The sequence below is a fragment of the Schistocerca americana genome, chromosome 2 (assembly GCF_021461395.2).
Source record: "Schistocerca americana isolate TAMUIC-IGC-003095 chromosome 2, iqSchAmer2.1, whole genome shotgun sequence".
NCBI classification, from domain to species: Eukaryota; Metazoa; Arthropoda; class Insecta; order Orthoptera; family Acrididae; genus Schistocerca; species Schistocerca americana.
In genome coordinates, this window is record NC_060120.1 from 113,901,318 (window position 1) to 113,922,905 (window position 21,588).

The following is a 21,588-nucleotide window of genomic DNA, read 5'->3' on the forward strand; positions in this document are numbered from 1 at the left end:
ACATTTGATGATAATCTCCAGTGGAGGCAAATTATAGACAATGTCTGCTGTAAATTGCATATTATGCTAACAAATAACTTCTATCTACAATATCCATGGTCTTTTAGACCCATACTTACGATACTGAATTAACGTTTGGAGAAATTCCAGCAGCAACATTAAAAAATAATTGTTATAGGCTAATTGCTGAAAAAGTCCCTTGGGACCATCTAGAATAAAAAACAAACTGAACATCAGAACTGTCTTTCATAATCTAAAAGTATTGACATTTCCATCTTTTTACAAATACTGAATAATATTTCATAACTCTGCGGCACTATATAAATTCATATAAGATGAGAAATAAAGGCCAGCTGAGAAGTATACCACACAGACCGAGAGCTGCTGGGAAAGGTCCTCAATAGTCAAGTGTACAACTGCTAAAGCATCTTCCTACAGGTCTAAAGGACAGTATGAGTCAACTGCTGAAGGATTATTAAATGGGAAAAAGAATTTTATAATGTAGAGGAGTATTTATGTAAAGAATAAGGAATGTCATTATTACATGCATTTATGTAAGGCAATAACTTGAATATATTGTATGTATCATCAGTATGTGTATTTCATAGTGAAAGAGTGTGTAAACAAATTGAAAACTTAAATATAGAGAGAAAAATGTATGCACCATTACTATCATTATTACCAGTTCCATGTTTTAAACTAAAATATGTAGGGTATTTTAGAATATTAGATTAAATTGGCTTGTCCTATGTTATAATTGCACACTCTGTACATTTAATCAATTAGGATCAAATAAAAATTAGTCAATTAATCAATTAAGTTCCAGTAATCATTACTACAATGAGAATATGTTCTTTCACACCATGTTACCCAAACTTTTTGTTGAGTTTATTAACTAATTAATTAATTCATAATATGAAATAAATTCTAATGAAGGATGTCAGTCATTCTAGTACAGTAATACTGATTTAGTTTCTGTGCCCATCATTTTCTTTTTTTCTGTTTTTTTAGAAATGTTATAGAAAACTACAGCTTCCTAGCTTTAACAATGTTGCTCTTGCTCTGAACTTACAGCTTGGTATGAAGACTATGTTTGATCCATGTAAAGCAGATCTCACGGGTATAAGTGACTCACAACCTGGCCTTGTTGTTAGCCGCATCTTGCACAAAGCTTTCATAGAAGTAAATGAGGAAGGCACTGAAGCTGCAGCAGCAACTGGTATGTGGATCTCTACATATACACTACTGGCCATTAAAATTGCTACACCATGAAGATGATGTGCTACAGACACAAAATTTAACCGACAGAAAGAAGATGCTGTGGTATGCAAATGATTAGCTTTTCAGAGCGTTCACAAAAGGTTGTCGCCGGTGGCAACACCTACAATGTGCTGACATGAGGAAAGTTTCCAACCCTGTTTCTTATACACAAACAGCAATTGACCAGTGTTGCCTGGTGAAATGTTGTTGTGATGCCTCGTGTAAGGAGGAGAAATGCTTACCATCACGTTTCCAACTTTGATAAAAGTTTGATTGTAGCCTATAGTGATTGCGGTTTATAGTATTGTGAAATTGCTGCTTGTGTTGGTCGAGATCCAGTGACTGTTGGCAGAATATGGAATAGGTGGGTTCAGAAGGGTAACATGGAACGCCGTGCTGGATCCCAACGGCACCGTATCACTAGCAGTTGAGATGACAGGCATCTTATCCAAATGGCTGTAACGGATCATGCAGCCACGTCTCAATCCATGGGTCAACAGATGGGGACATTTGCAAGACAACAACCATCTGCACGAACAGTTCGACGATGTTTGCGGCAGTGTGGACTATCAGCTCGGAGACTGTGGTTGTGGTTATCCTTGATGCTCATCACAGACAGGAGCACCTGCTATGGTGTACTCAATGACAAACCTGGATGCACGAATGGCAATACGTCATTTTTTTGGTTGAATCCAGGTTCTGTTTACAACATCATGATGGTTGTATCCGTGTTTGGTGACATCGCAGTGAACGCACATTGGAAGCGTGTATTCATCATCGCCATACTGGCGTATCACCCGGCGTGATGGTATGGGGTGCCATTGATTACATGTCTCGGTCACCTCTTGTTCACATTGACGGCACTTTGAACAGTGGACATTACATTTCAGATGTGTTACAACCCGTGGCTCTACCCTTCATTTGATCCCTGCGAAACCCTACATTTCAGCAGGATAATGGACGACCAGATGTTGCAGGTGCTGTATGGGCCTTTCTGGATACAGAAAATGTTTGACTGCTGCCCTGGCCAGAACATTCTCCAGATCTCTCACCAATTGAAAATATCTGGTCAATTGTGGCCGAGCAACTGGCTCATCACAATACGCCAGTCACTACTCTTGATGAACTGTGGTATTGTGTTGAAGCTGCATGGGCAGCTGTACCTGTACACGCCATCCAAGCTGTGTTTGACTCAATGCCTAGGTGTATCAAGGCCGTTATTACGGCCAGAGGTGGTTGTTCTGAAAATGTAATCACATGTCAGTTCTAGTGTAATATATTTGTCCAATGAATACCTGTTTATCATCTGCATTTCTTCTTGGTGTAGCAATTTTAATGGCCAGTAGTGTACTTCTGTGTGTTGTGACCATTCGGTTGAGGAGAGTCAGTGACAGCATGCGGTATAAAGATGGTATCAAACAATGGATACTGCAGAATGAGATTTTCACTCTGCAGCATGTGTGCGCTGATATGAAACTTCCTGGCAGATTAAAACTGTGTGCCGGACTGAGACTCGAACTCGGGACCTTTGCCTTTCGCGGGCAAGTGCTCTACCAACTGAGCTACCCAAGCACAACTCACGCCCTGTCTTTACAGCTTTATTTTTGCCAGTACCTCGTCTCCTACCTTCCAAACTTTGCAGAAGTTCTCCTGCAAACTTTGCAGAACTAGCATTCCACATCACATCAAATGCTCCCTTCCCTACAGCCTAGGTATGCGTGGCAAATGTATCTGCTCCAGTGATGAATCCCTCAACAATTACACCAATAACCTGACCAGTGCTTTCCTCTCCCACAACTATCCTGCAGACCTCGTCCACAAACAGATCTCCCAAGCAATACATTCCTTCCCATCCAACAACAATGTTCCTACCCCCAGACCACACAGAAGCATTCCCCTTGTCACCCAATATTATCCTGGCCTTGAATACATCAACAAATTACTCCGCCAGGGATATGACATTCTCAAGTCAAGCCCTGAAGTGAGATCATCCCTTGACAATATTCTCCCCACATCCCCAGGATTGCCTTTCGTCACCCCCATAACCTCCATAACATCCTTGTCAAACCCTACAATATTCCCAGACCACCTTCTCTACCCAGCGGTTCCTACCCCTGTAACCGACCCTGCTGCGAAACCTGCCCCATGCATCCCCACACAACCACCTACTCCAGGCCCGCTACTGGTAAAACATACACAATTCAGGGCAGGGCCACATGTGAAACAACACATGTCATTTATCAGCTGACATGTCTGCACTGCACAGCCTTTTACATCGGTATGATGACAACTAAACTGGCTGAGCGCATGAACGGGCACAGACGAACTGACCGCCTAGGAGATGTCCAATACCCAGTAGCAGAGCATGCCATCCAGCATAATTCTAGGGACCTAGGAACCTGCTACAACGTACATGCCATTTGGCTTCTCCCACCCAACACCAGTCCCTCGGAACTGTGGAGATGGGAACTTGCTCTCCAACACATCCTTTCATCCCACCATCCCCCTGGACTGAACCTACGTTAACCAACCTCACTCCCATTTATTCTTTCGTCTTCTCCTTTTCACCTCTCCTCTTTAGCCATTCACACATCTTTTCAACCTACATAGTTGTGTTTATCTTTATACTATATACCTCTTTACTTCTGTATGTATCCTCTTTGGTTTGAAGCTGGCACACTACTTAAAAGTAGAATATCTTTGGCTTCCCTCTGACAACCATGCCTCCATCCTTGCTACCCTCTCTGTTTACCTTTCCCTGTCGCTTCATAACCTGGGTTGTGAGTAACTGAATCCACTTTCCCTTCTTCCCTTTTTTCCCCTCTCTCCTCCCTGATGAATGAACAAAGTTCCGAAAGCTAGGAATGTAAATTCTATGTTCTGTTTTGTGAATCTATCAGCTGTACTGAGCTTAAATTTGTTTTTTCAGTTTTAACTAATTACCATTAGCATAAACCTGCATTTTCATAAAAGAGTAAGGTTGGCTCTAAGTTTTTAAGAATATAACACCAGATCTAATTTTGAGCTTAGTTTTAGGTATTTAATTAATTTCCTAATTTATTTTGACAATTCCTCATTAGTACTTTCATTATAGGATGAAATCAGTTATTTTTATGTAACTTAAATTCTATTATTGACGTATAAACAACAATAAATTCTGTTTTAATTATAAACATTTGGAGGAACAACTAATAGTATAACTAAAGGATCTATTTGACTCTATTCGGAAACATGTTAGCAAAGCCAGTCCTTAATTAATTCCAAAGTAATTAAGTTTTGTAAAAAGTATTGTTTGCCTATTGATGTATGTTAATTTCATCATTTAAACAAATAATTCGGCCTAACTCTTGTGGTAGAAGAAACTGCTAAAAAGAACCAATTTTTCAATGTATTCAGTTAATTTAATGTGTTAAGTTTTAATTGTAATTTTTGTAAATTAAACTTTGAACAATTTGTAGTTTCAGCACCTACTATTGTAGGGCCCGATTTTTGGTCATGAGACAGTCAGTCCACGGTCGAGTTTCAGACAAGAAACCTGTATTGGTTAGAGCAACAACAATGTTTCAAATTAATTGTGGAATAAGTGTTAAGCAATTAGGCCATGTGTAAAAACAATGACCATGTCTGCTCCATATGTACCTTTCTATTCTTCAAGAACTGTGAACTTTGTGATTAGGTTTTCACTGCTCGTAGATGTTCAATAGCAAACAATTGTAGCAGTATGTGGATGTTCACCTGCTAACTATTAATGAGGCTTATGTGAAGTTAGAACAATAGTGCACTGGCCGCATATAGCTGTGTATTATTGGGGGGTTGTGAAAAGTGAAAGTAAAAGACTGTGAAACGCAACTGTCCATCTGTCGGCTACATCATTTATAGTAGACAGTACTGCACATCCACCCCCTATTTTTTTAGACAGTGCGTTGACACCGAGGACAACTAACAAAGAAACAATGAATTAGGTGAACTGCTACATGTGGTGCCCCAGGTGAGGAATATTTTACATAGCTACATTAAACTAGAACTCGCAAACTTTGAATAGTGAACCCGATAGCGGTTTACAGTGCAGTGGGGCTACAGCCAATCAGCGCATGAGTTTCATGGCCACAGTATAACAGCAACCAATCAGTGAATGGGTTCTATGGAAGCAGCCACTGAGTACAGAGCAGTCAGTCAGCACACAGGTGGAGACAGCTGACCGGAGATAAACAAGATGCCTCGCTGAGAGACTTACAACTTGCCGCAGCGGTACAGGTGATGATTCAGATGACAACCACAGCAGCAGAGCAGCAGAATAAGAGTAAATGAGAATAAAGTAATCTCATAGCAAAAGCTGTTTTGTATTAAATAACAAGACAGTGTGACTGAGGACAAAGCTGTAGAGGTTAAGGTGTTAAATGAACAGAAAGACCTAAGTGGGACTGGTTATGTACACAATAGTAGTTATAAATCAGACATGAATGTAACTTTGAATGATGGGAACGAAAGTCCTGTTGTAGATGGAATGATAAAAGCATCATATACATTGTGTGGTGATGTGAGCGAAATGGACAAAAACAGTACTGAAGTGTGTGAGATCGTTAAGGTTAAGGAGGAGGAATCTAGTAGCGGAAATCAGTGGGGCGAAAGTTTATGGCAAATGGAAAAGTGGAAGTGATGTTAAGGCAAATTATGAGTAGTCTGAGTAATTTGAGTACAAGAGAAGGCATTAGTAGGGTGGAAAATAACATCAGTAGTATGAAAGTAGATATTAGTAGTATACAAACTGACGTTGATAGCCTGAAAAGATAAAGAAAGTAGAGCAGAATACTAATGAGAAATTAATATTAATGAGTAGTAAATGTGTAGAAGAGAGAAAGAAGTTTTGTGATGACTATAGTAGGAGGGTGGTGGCTTCTGAAAAACAGTGTAAAGATGAAGTCAAAGCTCCCAGGAAATTTTGTGCTGAAGACAAAGTTAAACTTGAGAACCAAGTTGATCACATTAAAAATGATTCAGAAACTGAGGTAAAAACCAAGTGTGCAGTAGTGGTAGACGAAAAACTGGAAAAAGTAATTGAAAATGTAGATTCAAAATTGTCTGAAATGGAGAAAAAGGTGGAAAAGGTACAAAATCTAAAGCACAGAGAAAATGAAAGTGGATCTGATTCTGACTGTGGGTGTAATGATGACAGCAATGATGAATCCAGTAGTGATGAGAATGGTGTATTTGAATTTCTTATTGATAATGATGGCAATGTGGTAAGTGAAAATGAAGTGTGGCACCCTGTAATAACTGAAAGTGTACAAGGTATACATATTAAGTATTTACTGAACTGTGGTAGTGATTTGAATGGCATGTCACAGGCATCTTTTGAATCTATTAAGAACACTGAGGGTGTAGTAGTGATTCATGTTTCTGGAATAAAAATTATTGGTGCTACTGGCAACCTATCAAAGAGCGTGAAACAAGAGGTACTATTAACTGTGTAATTGGCAGGACAGCTGTTGGAGTACAATTTGTTGGTCATTCAAAATCTCAGCATTGATGTAATATTTGGGACTAATTTCTTGTGCAAACAGCAAGTAGAGGGTTCAGCATTCTGTGTTGGACTCATTATGTGGCGACAATGCTTACCCCATCTGTCTGTCTCATTTTTCATCTTTCCTGGGGCAGCCAAACTCTTCTCCTATAGTTTATAAGTAAATCATAACCTATTGTGGCAGTATGTGGATGTTCATCTGCTAACTATTAATGAGGCTTATGGGAAGTTAGAACAATAGTGCACTGGTCATGTGTAACTTTATAGTATTAAGGGGTTGTGAAAAGTGAAAGTAAAAGACTGTGAAACGCAACTGTGCATCTGTTGGCTACATCATTTACAGCAGACAGTACTGCACGTTGACTCACTATTCTTGTAGCCAGTACATCGACACCGAGAACAACAAACAAAGAAGTAGGCAAACTGCTACAAACTGACTCATCATTGATGTCTTCATGGGTTGTGTGCCTATCTGATAGCCCCACAGTAAGCCATTAAATTCTGATAATAAAGTAACTGAAAATAAACATAACACCAAAGGAACATTAAATGGCTGCACTCATTGTGTGAACAGATCAGCATCGACATGGGAAGTGGGGAACCTTCTTGTGGCCTGCTTTATGGAAACCCCATGTGCTGTGGCAAAGGGGCACATTCCAGAGAATACTCCTGTCCTGAGATGCATACAGTTTATGACCAGATTCTTTTGCTGGGCAATGAATTGTCTGCTATAGCGCAAGATTGTCTGCTAGACCATATGGGTGGAGGGCACAAATGTGCAGTACTGCATTACCACACAGACACAGTTAACCCCCCACACACCAATGCGAGACAGAAAGGGCAGCAGACTGCCACAGGCAGTGCCACGGTGTCGGCGATCCCAGGTCAACTGACAACAGTGGAGATGTGATAATGTGGCGACCTCTGGCTGTCATGTTGTGAGCCAGGCATGGGGTAACACTGTGTCCACTGTGTCACATCACTTCCCCGGGAAGGGGGGGGGGGGGGGGGGGGGGGAGGAGGCATGCACCATTGGTGGAGGGGCCTGGTGGAGAGTATTGTGAATTTCTGTTGCTCAGACAGATGAAGCACAGAGGGCACTGCACAGTGCACCCCACGCATGCTGTCTTCTGCCAGTGCCATAGGTACTAACTGCTGCAGCCTCCTGCTGGTAGACTGAGTCCCACATTGTGACAGAGGCATTTGCTGATATCATAGGTGTGGTAGCAGGTGCCTTGGTGTAGAACACATGGTGTGGGCATCTCACGACAATGTAGCAAAAAGAAGTCTGAATACAAAGCAGTTCGTTTACTGGAATGTTAACAGGCACAATTAATTGCAGAATACATTTTCAAGGTAAGTGTGGTACAAAAAATCTACACACAAAAACTCTCAATTGAGTCAGTCCAGTAACTTCCATTACTCATGAAGGCATTACAAATACACGTAGTGGGTGCCCACTCTCCTTGTGTGGTGTAATCGGTTTACAAGCTATTTAAGACAACAGGAAAAACATCATTAATGTTCAGTGGTGGAGGCATGGTGGCAGGTTTCATGGGTGGCCGGAGCAGGCAGTCATGTAAATGGCAGGGCACCCTATCATGTTGGGCCCCAAGTGGTTCCCATCATGTCAGTGATGTCGGCCAGTGTAACATTTTTTGTCACTTGGTGTCACCCCAATTTCTGTTATTGTTGGTGTGCAAGGGCTGGGGCATTTGAGCATTTACTCCAGCTTCAGTCACTCGATGTATGCTGTGGCTGCAGCATTGCAGAGACAAACAAGAAAGGTCTTCTTCCCATGCTTAAGCATGAGGTTTGGCCTTAGTACTGTGGGCAGAGAAAAGATTGACTGGCATCCACCCAGAGCTAGACATGCATGCACATGTGGAGCTCTCAGTGCATGAAGTACTTGTATTCACCATGGCATTATGGGGGCCCTAGGGGCAGGCATGCCATACAGTCATGCAGATGGTTTGGATGCAGGTGGTAGGCTGCAGGGGTTGCGGCTCAATGAAGTCACCTGGAACAGTGAGCGGCTGTCCACACACAAGTATGGTGGCAGATGCACCCAAATGAGTTTTGTGGACCGTCCACAAGCCTAGGAGAACTAGTGGCTAGGCAGCAGACTAAGCTACAGATGGACGTGTAAGGGCAGCTTTTAGGTTCCTGTGGAATCTCTCCAGCATTCTGTTAGTGTCAGGGCAGTAATTAGTCATGAAGTGGACATGTGTACAGCAAGTTTCAGTGATTGCTTTAAACAGGCATGATGTGTTCTGGCGTAATGACAACCGCAAGCATGATGATCAAGAACAGAAGAGCAGAGACAGCTGTGAGATGACATCAGCCATTAGTATGCTCTCTAGGATGACACCAAGACAGGAGCGTCCTCTATGCAAAGAGAATAGAACCACCTTGCCGCCTATCTGCAGGCAGATTGGAAGACCAGGCATCATACAAATGCTACAGCAGTGACTTATGAACTGTACTGTTTTGCTTACAGTGAAATTGTACATACCGAAGGACATTGATTATTTGCATGTTGTCAGTTGCTAGCGACACATGTTTGTGAATACATAAAGTTAAGTATCATCAATATAATTTACTGCAATAAACTCCATTAATACAATTTGCTTGAATTGTTGTCTAGTGATCCAAGAAGACAGCTTCCTAGGCACCCTATATTAGATGAGTCAGCAGGATACAAAAAAAAGATGTGTCTTGTTGTCCACAGTCCATTGTCAAATGACAGGGTTCTCAAAATGCAAACGAGGCCCAGGTTTCATTGAAAGTCTTGGTCACTCTATGTCTGCCAGCAGCACAGCTTCTCAACCCTGTACTGGTGGCCATTTGATAATGGAAAGGAACCTCCAGTGTCAGTACAGATATGGGATAAATGATGATCCACTGGGGGGAAAAAATTGTAGGGGCATCCACATGACAGACTACCTTAGAGCGTTGGCACAGGGGGCAGGTGTGCACCTAGTTGGTGCAGTCCTGCTGGATATTGGGCCAGACAAAATGCTCCTGCATGAGGGGCTGCCTTGTGGAAATCAGAGGGAAAAGTAGCAGTAGATGTGCTCCAGTGAGTCACCCGAGTGGATGGAACCCACATAAACGTCACACCAGATGGGTAAGTCTGTACCAGGAGAGATTTGCAATTTGAGGTTGAGGCCAGTGTTTGAATCATTGCATAGTCTTAGCAGCTTGGGAGTGGCTGCATGGGCAATGGCCAGGACAGTGAAGTCTAGGAGGACAATGAGGGTACAGGAACCACTGAGGTAGTTGGTGGTGATATTCCCAAAGCCAGCCATTTGCGTTATGTCAGTTGTGAAATGTGCTACATGTATGTATTCCTGCTGACAGAACTGCTTAGGGGAAATTTGTGTATCTTCCTTTTGACAAAACCCTGTTATATGGAGGTAACGGTTGGTGAAGTCCATGGAGGGGCCATCCATTCACCGAGTGGTGGAAGTACTTCACCATCTTGTATACAGCAAGCAGCTCATGGTCATACACAGCTCAACTCTGCTACAGCACAGAGAGCTTCGTGGAAAAATTAGCCAGTGGCTGCAAAGAGCCTTCAACATGTTGTTGAAGGATGAGACCTGGGGCAAACTGGCTGGCATCGGTAATGATTGTGAGTGGGGAAGTCAAATGGGGGTGGGTTAGGAGGGCAGCAAGTGAGATGTCACATTTCATTTGTTACAAACTCACCTCATTTTTGTGATTCAGGTAAAGGGCTGCTACCTTTAGTGCAATTGCCCTTGTGTGTAGCAGACAGTGGTGCTTGCACGCTTACAGCACTCTTCAGGTAATGCATGAAAAAATTTCCATCCTGAGGAAAAGTTGTGGGGTATGGGAATTTGACAATGGTCAGGACCTCACATCCAGTGGAGGGGAACCCATCTATGATATTCTCAGTCCAAGGAAGTTGAACTCTGGAACACCCAAGACATACTTCTCCAGCTTGATAATAACTCCCAAAAAGACCAAATGCTGAAGATAGTTGCACAAGAGGGGCACTGGACAGTGGTCAGGGAGCGCCCTGGCATTGAGCACTGGGGCAGCAAGTGCTATCTTTTCTTGGGACAAGGTGTAGGACAGAGGCTCATGAGCTCTTTGATGGGCAGAGCACAACAGCAGTGATCATTGCCTTGATTTTGGTGTGCATGCCTTGTTTTTTAACCAGAGGAGGTGACAGATAACTGGGTTCCTGGTGTCATTATGGTCATTGTTGGTTGTACCTCCGAGGGTGTGGTGGAAGGGTGGATGAGCAGAAGAAATTCATTGAGGAGGTAGCAGAGGGATGGAAAAAGACAGTGGCTTGACGGTAATATGTGTAGCAGTGCAGGACCCGCAAGAAATGGACTGGTGGGACTCACCATTGACAATAAAACAATTTGCCAGGTCAAAGAGGGGGGCCATAGTGCGCAATGAAGTCAGAGCCAAGCACGGGATCCATAATGCCAGCGATGGTAAAGGTCCATGCAAAATCTTTCTGAAGGCCAAGATAGATGATCTGGGTTTGAAAGCAGTAGGTAGTGTTGAGGAGGAGGAGGAGGGGGGAGGGGTGAATGGGCTCAGAGGAGGGTAAAATTTTGAGGAATAAATGAACAGATCATAGCTGGTGCCAAGCAGATGGGCTGTTGGGAAGGAGGGATTCTGAAGACTGTGCATGAACAGGCACTGAGAAATGGCACAATGCCTGTGTGTGTCTACTTCCCATTTTCACTGGTGTTCGGGAACCATGCACGCAGTGCCTGATAGGTTGTCTGTCACTGCCAAAAAGCTGATGATGCCAGCAAAGGTCACCTGTACACTGAACGTCCTGGTTGCTGCCACCAGTAGCTGCTAGTCAGGAGGTATGCACCTGCTCAGGAGTATGCACCAGTCATTATAGGCATCAAAAGGTAGGGATGGTTATGGCAAAGGGACAGGGGTTGCACATCTCCATGGTCGGGATGAGCTTGTTCATATTACCAATCATTTGGATTATGAGTTGCGCTGTGTCTGTGGAGAGTTCTTGGGATGTGGCAGACATGGGTGCTAATGGGGGCTGTTTGTGTGGGAGGCTGTGAAGGGACATCATGATGCTATGTGACGGCGGTGATGGTGTGGAGGTCTATGTGCTTGAATACACTATCCTCAATAATGATTGCTGCATCAGTGTCCCTATAGTCATGCTTGGCTAATGCCATGTGAACTACAGCTGGCAGATGAGTGAGCCAGTTTGTATCAGCATTTTGGAAATGATTGTAGGCTGAGCATATGCATGGAAATGCAGGAGTAGTGAGGGCCACATTTCAGTGCAATCCTCTGCTGAAAATAGTGCTCACATCTACATCTATTTCTACATAAATACTTTGCAAGCCACTGTAATTTGTGTGGGGGAGTGTATCTTGTACCACTACTACTCATTTATTCATTTGTTCCACTTGCAAAAAGTGTGAGAGACAAGTGACTGTCTACATACCTCTGTAAGAGCCATAATCTGTTGTATGGTATCTTCATGATCCTTATGCAAAACATATGTTGGCAGCAGTAGAATTGTTCTGCAGTTAGCTTCAAATGTCGGTTCTCTAAATTTTCTTAATAGTGTTTCTTGAGAAGAATGCTGCCTTCCTTCCAGGGATTCCCATTCCAATTTATAGAATTGTTCTACAGTCAGCTTCAAATGTCACTTCTCTAAATTTTCTTAATAGTGTTCCTTGAAAAGAAGGTTGCCTTCCTACCAGGGGTTCCCATTTGAGTTCACGAAGCATCCCATAACACTTACGTTTTATTTGAACCTACTGCTAACAAATCTAGCCACTTGTATTTGAATTTCTTCAATACCTTCCTTTAATCCAACTTGGTACAGATACCAAACCCTCAATCAGTACTAATGTATAGGTCACACTACTGACCTATATGTGGTCATATGTACAGATAAATCACACTTTCCCAAAATTCTCCCAATAGATTGAAGTCGTCCATTTGTCTTCCATACAACAATCCTCAAAAGCCCATTCCATTTCGTATCAATTTTCAGTGTTACACCTAGATATTTAAATGATGTAATTGTGTCAAGCAGGACACTACTAATGCTGTATATTAACATTACAGGCTTGTTTTTCCTGATCTTCTGTGTTAACTTACATTTTTTTTATCTTTTGAGCTAGCTACTGCTCACAAATCAATTAGATATTTTGTCTGTCATCTTGTATCCTTATACAGTTACTCAACTTTGATACCTTCCCATACACCACAGTATTGTCAGCAAACAACCACAGATTGCTGCCCACCCTGTCTACCAGATCATTTATGTATACAGAAAATAACAGCAGTTCTGTCAAATGTCTGTGGGTTGCTCCAGACAATACTCTTGTCTCTGACAAACACTCGCTATCAAGGACAATATTTTGCATTCTATTGCTAATAAGTCTTAGGTGACTCATATTCTATATGCTCATACTTTCATTAACAGTCTGCAAGGGAGCATTATGTCAAAAGCTTTCCAGAAATCTAGAAATGTGGAATCTGCCTGTTGTCCTTCATCCATGGTTTGCAGTATATCATGTGAGAAAATGGTGAGCTGAGTTTCACCTGAGTGATGCTTTCTAAACCACACTAGTTTGTGGGCATAGGCTTCTCAGCATCAAGAAAATTTATTAAATTCGAACTGACAATATGTTTAAGGATTGTCTTGCAAACTGATTTTACGGATATTGGTCTGTAATGTTGCAGCTCCACTTTTTTACCTTCTTATATACAGGAGTCACCTGAGCTTTTTCCAGTCATTTGGGGCTCCACGTTTGGTGAGAGATTCATGATAAATGCAAGCTAAGTAAGGGACAAATGCCATAGAATACTCTTTGTAAAACTGAATTGAGTTTCCATCCAGATCTGTTGACTTATTTGTTTTCAACTCTTTCAGTTGTTTCTCTACACCAGGGATGCTTATTACTATGTCATCCATAAGGGTGTCTGTTCAGTGGCCAAATGACAGTATGTTTGCATGAGTCTCCTGCATGATGAATTTCTTCAACTCTGAATTTAAAACTTCTGTGTTCGTTTTGCTATCTTCAGCTGCCACACCAGACTAGTCAATGATGGACTAGATAGAAGCCCTAGACCCACTCAAAAGGTTTACTAAGGGCTAGAATTTACTTGGGTTATTGAACAGATCTTTTGATAAGGTATGAAAATGGTAGTACACACTTGTTGTGCATTTCTGAGCTGGCCAGTCATGCTATCAACCCATATTTTTGGGCACCAAACCTGCCAGACTGTGGTGGGCTTGTTATAATGTCACACATCTCAGCGGCAGTGAAAGGCTTGCGTTGTGCAATTGTTAGTGCAAATTTCATGTAGTGACTGGTGATTGAGCAACCAGTGAATATTGATTCTGCATAAGGAAACCACAACCAAGAGTAGCAGTTGTGAAAAGGTGGCATGTGGATGGCAGCATGGGCTGGCTGGGGGTTGGGAGGAGCAGGATGTTCCAGGATGATGTGAGGTGCGCACAGTGACTGAGGAAGGCATGAAACCTGACCATATGCACTTGTTGATTGTGTGTGTGAGGAGTGTTTGGTACTAGCATGGGCCAAACCCAAAGGTAGTGGTAAGTTAGGACCAGGCTCATCCTGTGACATGACACTTTGCTCAATGCGTTAGCACTGGAACAGTGGAGTAGTGTGCTGCACTACGCACATGGCTCTGTACGGTGAGCGATAGTGAGATTGTGGGGTACATGACGTCAACAGTCACTCAGTGTGGCTGGTCACTAGTAATGGTATGGAGCTTGACCTATGGAGGAAGGGGGAGGGGGGGGAGGGAGTTGTTTGATTAGGGTCACCAATGTGGAATCGCATTTCTCATTAAGCATGAGAAGCGGATACCGTGGGTTTGCCAGGCAAGGAAGGTAAATGGATGTAAAAAAGCATGGGAACAATGCAGTAAGAAGACATCTGAATACAAAGCAGTTCCTTTATTCAAACATTAACAGACACGATTAATTGTGAAACCCATTTACAATGTAAGTTGCCACAAAAATGTCTATGAAAGAAATTCTCAATTCAGTCAGTCCAGTAATCCCCACAACTCATGAAGGCATTACACATGCACACTAGGGATGTCCATTGTCTGTGTTTGGAGGAATCAGTTCACACAGTTATTTAAGAGAGCATGAGAAATAGAGCTAATCTAACACAGTGATCAAGGAAATACGCAGATACAAATAAATGAAATTGGAGATATTGTGAGCATATCTAATCTAATACAGTTGTCAAAGCAAAATAGAAAATACAAAAAGGAATTTGGGGTACTGTGGGTGAAATTAATCTAACACAGTGATAAAATCACAAAATACAATACAAAAATAAATGAACTTGAAGACCATAGCTGAAGCTAAGCTAACACAGTGAGATTTTAGTCCCTAACAGCCAAAGGGCTGGCGCTGCAGTGATTTGCGTATAGTTTACAAAAGGATGTCTGATCATGCTGCACTCATTGTACTTAAATAGGCTTCATGAAGTGGATACTCCATGTTCAGGACATGAGACCACTAGGTGGATGCTGAATAATGCTACTGTGAAATATGGTATCAGTCTCACTTACTAGTCCTCCATAGGAGCCTGTAATGCTGTTCACTTTATAGATACATGAAACTGACTCACCACTGATGTCCTCACGGGTTATGCACCTCTCTGGAAGCACTATGGAAAGCCATTATGTTCTGATAATGAAATAACTTGAACATAAACGTAACACCAAAGGAATGTTAAATCACTGCACTTATCATGTGGACAGCTCAGTGTTGGTGCAGGAAGTGCCAGGAGTTGGGAATGCTTCCTGTAGCATGCTTTAGGGAAACTGAACATGTGTTGCAGCAAAAAGGCATATAGCAGATAAATCTCTTATCCTTGGAATGACACAATTCTTGCCAGGTGACACGTCACAGCACGAGATTGTGTGCTAGAGCGGGTGTGTAGTTGGTACAAATGCATAGTAATGCATCACCACAAGAACACAAATCTGAATGTCAATCATAAATTTTCAAATAATTAATTAATCTTATTTAGATCTACAGTGCCCATTTTTAGTACTGCCACAGCCATCTCGAGGTATGAATTGTTCCTACATGTTGCTGAATTTTTTAAAAATTGTTTCATTTTGTTTATTAACATTAGTAATAAAAGCTTCATAACTTTATATTCACCTTTTAATTCACAAAAAAGTTACAATTAACAATGCAGCACATTCAGTACAAAGAAGAAGTGGCATCTGTCTTTAACACCTCATCAGCAACAACTGCTACTTTCCTAACTTCCAAGAAGTTAGAATAAAAGTGACCAATGACACTCTACTTGCCATACAAAGCTATTTATGTATTGACCTTTACATTCAAAGATGAAAGTTATAAGTTATTAATATTTTATAAAATTTACACTGCACATGATTTTCAAATTATAATTCAAAAATTACATAAATAATAATAACAATAATAATAATAGTAATTTTGGTAACTTGAAAGGGTTTCCATAAAATTAAAGGACAATAAATTCAATACAACTTTTAGTGGTTTGAGTCTAATGTGCCCTATGAAAAATGTAATAATACGTATTTACTAAATTTAAATTTGTAGCATAGGACATCAGTAATTTTGTAGCTAAGCAGCACTTGTATCATCTAAACATGCTTGATATATGAGTCATTATGACTATGTACTGCGTCAGAAAATCCCTGTTTAAGGGGGGGGGGGGGGGGGGGGGATGAGTTTCACTCTGAATTTTTATCTTCAAAACTATATGATGTACTTAGCATTTTTCTCATTGCATTAAATCCATGAACTTTCAGCATATTTCCTAATAGAAGCACATAGTTTTGACTTACACAGTTCGGAATAAAGTTCCCTAACTTGACCATTTTCACCTTCTAAACCATTGTCAACTGAGTCAACATCAAAAACACCATCATTGTTATCTTGTCATACAAGGTACCATCTTTAATGATATTACCCCTGATATCAGCACTACCCCTAAATCTCACAAAGACCCTGTAAACATGTAGCACACTTCAACACATAGTTCTTAACATGTCATATTAATATTGAGAAGTACTCTGAACACCCAAACTTTGGTGTATCCAGTGCATGTTCACAGTTTCTCAAAATTTCTCTTACAATATGTGATCCAAATCACCATGCTCCTTCAAACAATGGCAATTCCAGGTTGGACTATCAACAGTATCATGAAAAAGATAGATTGGTGCATACCTTAAAGATGCCACATTGAGATGCAGACAGGCACAACAAGAAGACAATTATGCTTTGGGACTTTCAGCCAACACCTTCTTCGGAGAGGGAACACACACACACACACATCCACACCAGCAAACATACCTCAATCACACATGCCTGCTATCTCTAGCTGTTCCAGCCATTATGCAGCTGCCTTGAACAAAAGCAACAGTCCGCATAGGGGCAGGAAAGGGGGAGGGATAGAAGGTGAGGAGAGAAGTGAGCACTGTCTGGTGGAGTGTGCAGGGCTCAGATGGTGGCAAGACAAGGCTACAAGATCCAGTGTTTGGAGGCTCTGTGAGATGGATGGGGGAGAAATGGGGAGTGGAAAAGTGGGGGGAGCAGATAACGGGAAAAGACTGGTGAATGTGTTGGCAAAAATTGGCGCACAATGAGAGCAAGGGGATGTGAATTGGGAGTAGGTGATAGGACAGAGGGGGTGAAAATTGATGGGTGGAGGTTGTGAGGACAGTAGTTTACTATAGGTTGAGGTTACGATGATTTCTGGAACAGAGAACGTGTTGTAAGGATAACTCCTATCTGTGTATTTCAGGAAAGCTGGTGGTGGAGGTGAGGATCCAGATGGCCCAGATTGTGAAGCAACCATTGAAATCACCCATGTAATGTTCAGTTCAGAGTTGTGCCACAGGGTGGCCCACTTTGCTCTTGGCCACAGTTTGGTGGTGGGCATTTATCCTGGCGGACAGCTGGTTGGTCATCACCAATATAAAAGCTGTGCAGTGATTGCAGCAGAGCTGATATGACGTGGCTGCTTCCACAGGGGGCCTGGCCTCTGATGGGGTGGGATAAGCCTATGGAAGGACTGGAATAGGAGTACTTGGTGGGCAGATTGGGCAGGTCTTGCACCTGGGGTTGGTCCCTGTTGTGGAGGTTGGATGAGTGGCAGAACCTTACACTGTGCCTGGCAGCCTTGTCTATGTCCAGACCCTGCATCCTCTGTCAGTCAGCGCTCACTTCTGTCCTCCCACTTGTGCCCTGCTATTCCTTCCCATTTTGGATTGTTGCTTCTGTTTCATCCAGTAGCATTTAGGCTGGAGTGGTTGGAGATAGTGATCATGGGAGTGTGAGGTGTGCTTGCTTGTTTTGAATGTGTGTGTTTCCTTTCTAAAGAATATCGCATATACAAAAAGAGCCACGAAATATCTGTTAATAATGCCGTGCTTTGAATTTCTTTATCATCATTACCTTTTAACAAAGCAAAATATATATATTGAGATCTTATTGTTCTGTATCTGGCCTACAATTAAAGGAACGTTTTTTCGTGACTGTAACTCATTCTAAAAATCAACATATCTTCCCTACTTTATAGTTATTGAAAATTGAAATTACTTGGTTATGAACACTGATGTTACAGTTCGTATGATCGTTCAACAACAAAATTTTGCAGTGGATTTTGTTTCTCGGTAAAACACCATTCAATGCCACGACTAGCACAAGAACATGAGACTATTAAAAAAATACGTTTTCACTATAAAGTTTGCCAGACCAGAACGGAGCACAGCAAGATTCCTATTAGATTTTGACGGTACATTAACTTATTTGTACTGTGAGTTATATACTATCAGCAGCCCGCGTCAACCTGCAACACATCATAAAATCTGCTGATCTGCACTGCAAGTCTGGAAGCTAAAAGAAATAATATTATTTTACTGTTACTTTACCGCTTCCTTGCGGTATGATAGACTATATTGGAAGTCGTTTGAATACGCCGCACCAGCGGCTCTTTCGTTCGCCACGCAGCTCAGCACCACAGATAATATTTATATAACTGAAAAATGTCTCAACAGGATGGGATAATAGGCAAGCAAGCTTTAACAATTAATAATGCAAGTTTTCATTTACATAACTCTATTAAAACATTTAAATATTTCAATTGTTACACACCTTTATGAATTCACACGTAATGGCGTACATCTCTTAGTCTCGACAAAAGAATGCTACACTAGCGTTCGCTACTACGACACAGGATATCTTACTCGCTCGACTCCCAGATGAAGAAGAAGGCAAAGAAATTGATGTTCGTCACGTATTATATACTAGTTACTTATTTTAATCTTTGTTCGACATTTATCGTCTGTGGCGGTTTCATTACTCGCCGACGCAGATATTCTCAAAAATAAATAATAAAAAAAAATACATAATTTTATACAATAACACAATATGATACATATAATTTTCTTGTTACTACATAATATGTTGTTTTTGTTTCTTACTAGACGTTACAAGGGGTCTGGTAAAAGCTCAATGCCTTACAGTCTTTTTACCATACCTGTCTGCAACTCAACAAGTCATCTTTATGGTGCATAGCAAACTGTCCTTTTCATAATATTGTTCATACACTATGCTACTGCCTTTGACAACAACTTTTTCAAGAAAAATGTTATTGGAATAATATACAAAAAAATTGTTGGCACACATGCAATTCTTGTGTTATGTTCTCAGTTCAAATTTTTATCATTGTTCAAACTTACTCATAAGAGCTCATATATTGACTAAATCTCCAATGTGATTTTAATATTCAACCAGTCTGATCTATTGTTCAATAAATATTTCCAAACAGATTCAAAATTTTCACAAATAAAGCACAACAGTTCTGCAGCTGTGTCCAAAATCACGTAGAAACATTTTCATTTAAATAGGTAGCACAGAAACCAAAAATACGTTGAGTGACTTATCTTCTTGTCAGAAACTGTAACATTCAAAACACATTTTAAAACATTAGAATGTTTCTCAAATATATCCAAGGTTTATCAAAACAGCACAATACTAACCCAAGAAACACTAAAATACAAATAAATGAGCTCTCAGGTTTTCTTGGCATGATTGATGAAGATTAATAGTATGCTTTCTAGTCTTCTGCCGAGTTATTGCTTTTTATGCACAATATTTTGGTAACTGACCCAGCCATCTCCTCTCTGGTGCTTTGAGTTTTGCAGAAGATGGCTGGGTCAAAATATTGTACATGAAAGAAAACAACAACTTAGCTGAACATCTGTTAACTGACTGTTAATAAAAGATATGTTCCTCTTTCAAAGCAAGAAAATTTCTCATCACTCAAGCATGGACATAAATAAGGTTTTCTATTACAGAAGCATAAACTGCTTAAAATGTTATGTGTTGTCAAACTTTTGTCAAGGAGACCAAATTAGATACAATTTTCAGTTCACCATTTCAGTGACAAAGAGAAGTACAATCCTACCCATACATTTTCCATAATCAGACACAATGTTGGTTTTACACCCTACATTCATTTTTTCTTTTAAGCTTACTGGAAAAATTGTATGCTTCTTGAGCAATGACAAACATAACTTTACTTTCAGATCTTGTAGTTATTCTTTCCTTCAGCATTACTGACAAATTATACAAACACTCCACACGAGTCAATATCATTTGCTACAATAACACAGTGTTCCTTCGAAATGTTTTTGAACTACAGTAGAACCTCAATTATCCGACCTTCGATTAACCAATTCTTTGGATTATCTGACCCATGCTGAAAATAATGTCAGCATTATCAATCAGTTTTACTCCTGTCATAGCAGGTCTGATGCTCTCAGTCACATTCCTTCAAAAACTTAAACATGCCAGTGCTTCCTGTTTATTATGTAATTCAAATAAGTCCTTGGATGGATGGTAATTTGTTTAAAGCCTGGCTTTTTGGCGCATCTTTTCCTACTGTTAAAAAGGATTTAGGATCAAAAAAATCTATCACTCCATGCACTTGTATTGTTAGACAACACCCCAAGCAACCCCTCTGAGTCTGAACTTCAACAAGATGACATGAAAACAATGTTTTAGCTCTTCCCCAGCCCATCCCACATGACTTCAATAATCCAACCAGTGAACCAGTGTGTTATTGACTGGTTAAAATTACATTACCGAAGGAAATATGTCAGTGCTTTGTTAGAGAAAACAGAAGAGTCTTGTGATCCATGTTTTAAGCAATGAAAAGTCACAAAATAAAAGATGCAATTTGCACATGTGGTCAATCTTGTGAAGAACTTAAGGAAACTACTCTACAAAACTCATGGGAAAAGATTTGTCCTAGCCTAAACCAAGAGCATGAACTTCCAGAAACTAATAAGTCAGACACTACAGATTTAGTGGCTGATTTGCAAACACTTCAGAATGATATCCAACCTGCTGGTGTAGAGGAATAGCTAGCAGAAGATTGTCACTAATGAAGAATTTGAAGATAATCAGACCATCAATCTGGTTTTGCAATATTATAGTGTTAACTAAGAGGAGCCAGGTGATGAATAAAAGGAAGAAGATGGAAAGATTGATCCACTCTGCAGCAAAGGATGTGTTCAAGAGTGCTCTCAAATATTTGAAATAACAGTCAACAGCTATATCTCTGCACATATTCTTGCGAAAGAAGTGGAATGATGCAGCCACAAGGTCAAATTTAAAGAAATACCTAGAAATCCCTTTTAAACTTTTTAAATAGATTTTCCGTGTCTAAAATTTTCTGTTTTCCTTTTTCTTTAGTAGAAGTATACATATT

The 21,588-nt window shown here is 40.8% G+C and overlaps 1 protein-coding gene across 1 annotated transcript in view; it reads left to right on the top strand.

The window, feature by feature from the left end:
• Positions 1–21,588, top strand: part of LOC124596263 (serpin B6-like) — a 253,035-nt gene that overhangs the window by 194,165 nt on the left and 37,282 nt on the right. The window contains exon 7 of the mRNA XM_047135338.1: positions 1,075–1,219. Coding sequence (XP_046991294.1) covers positions 1,075–1,219 — 145 coding nt within the window. The remainder of the gene's footprint in view (positions 1–1,074; positions 1,220–21,588) is intronic.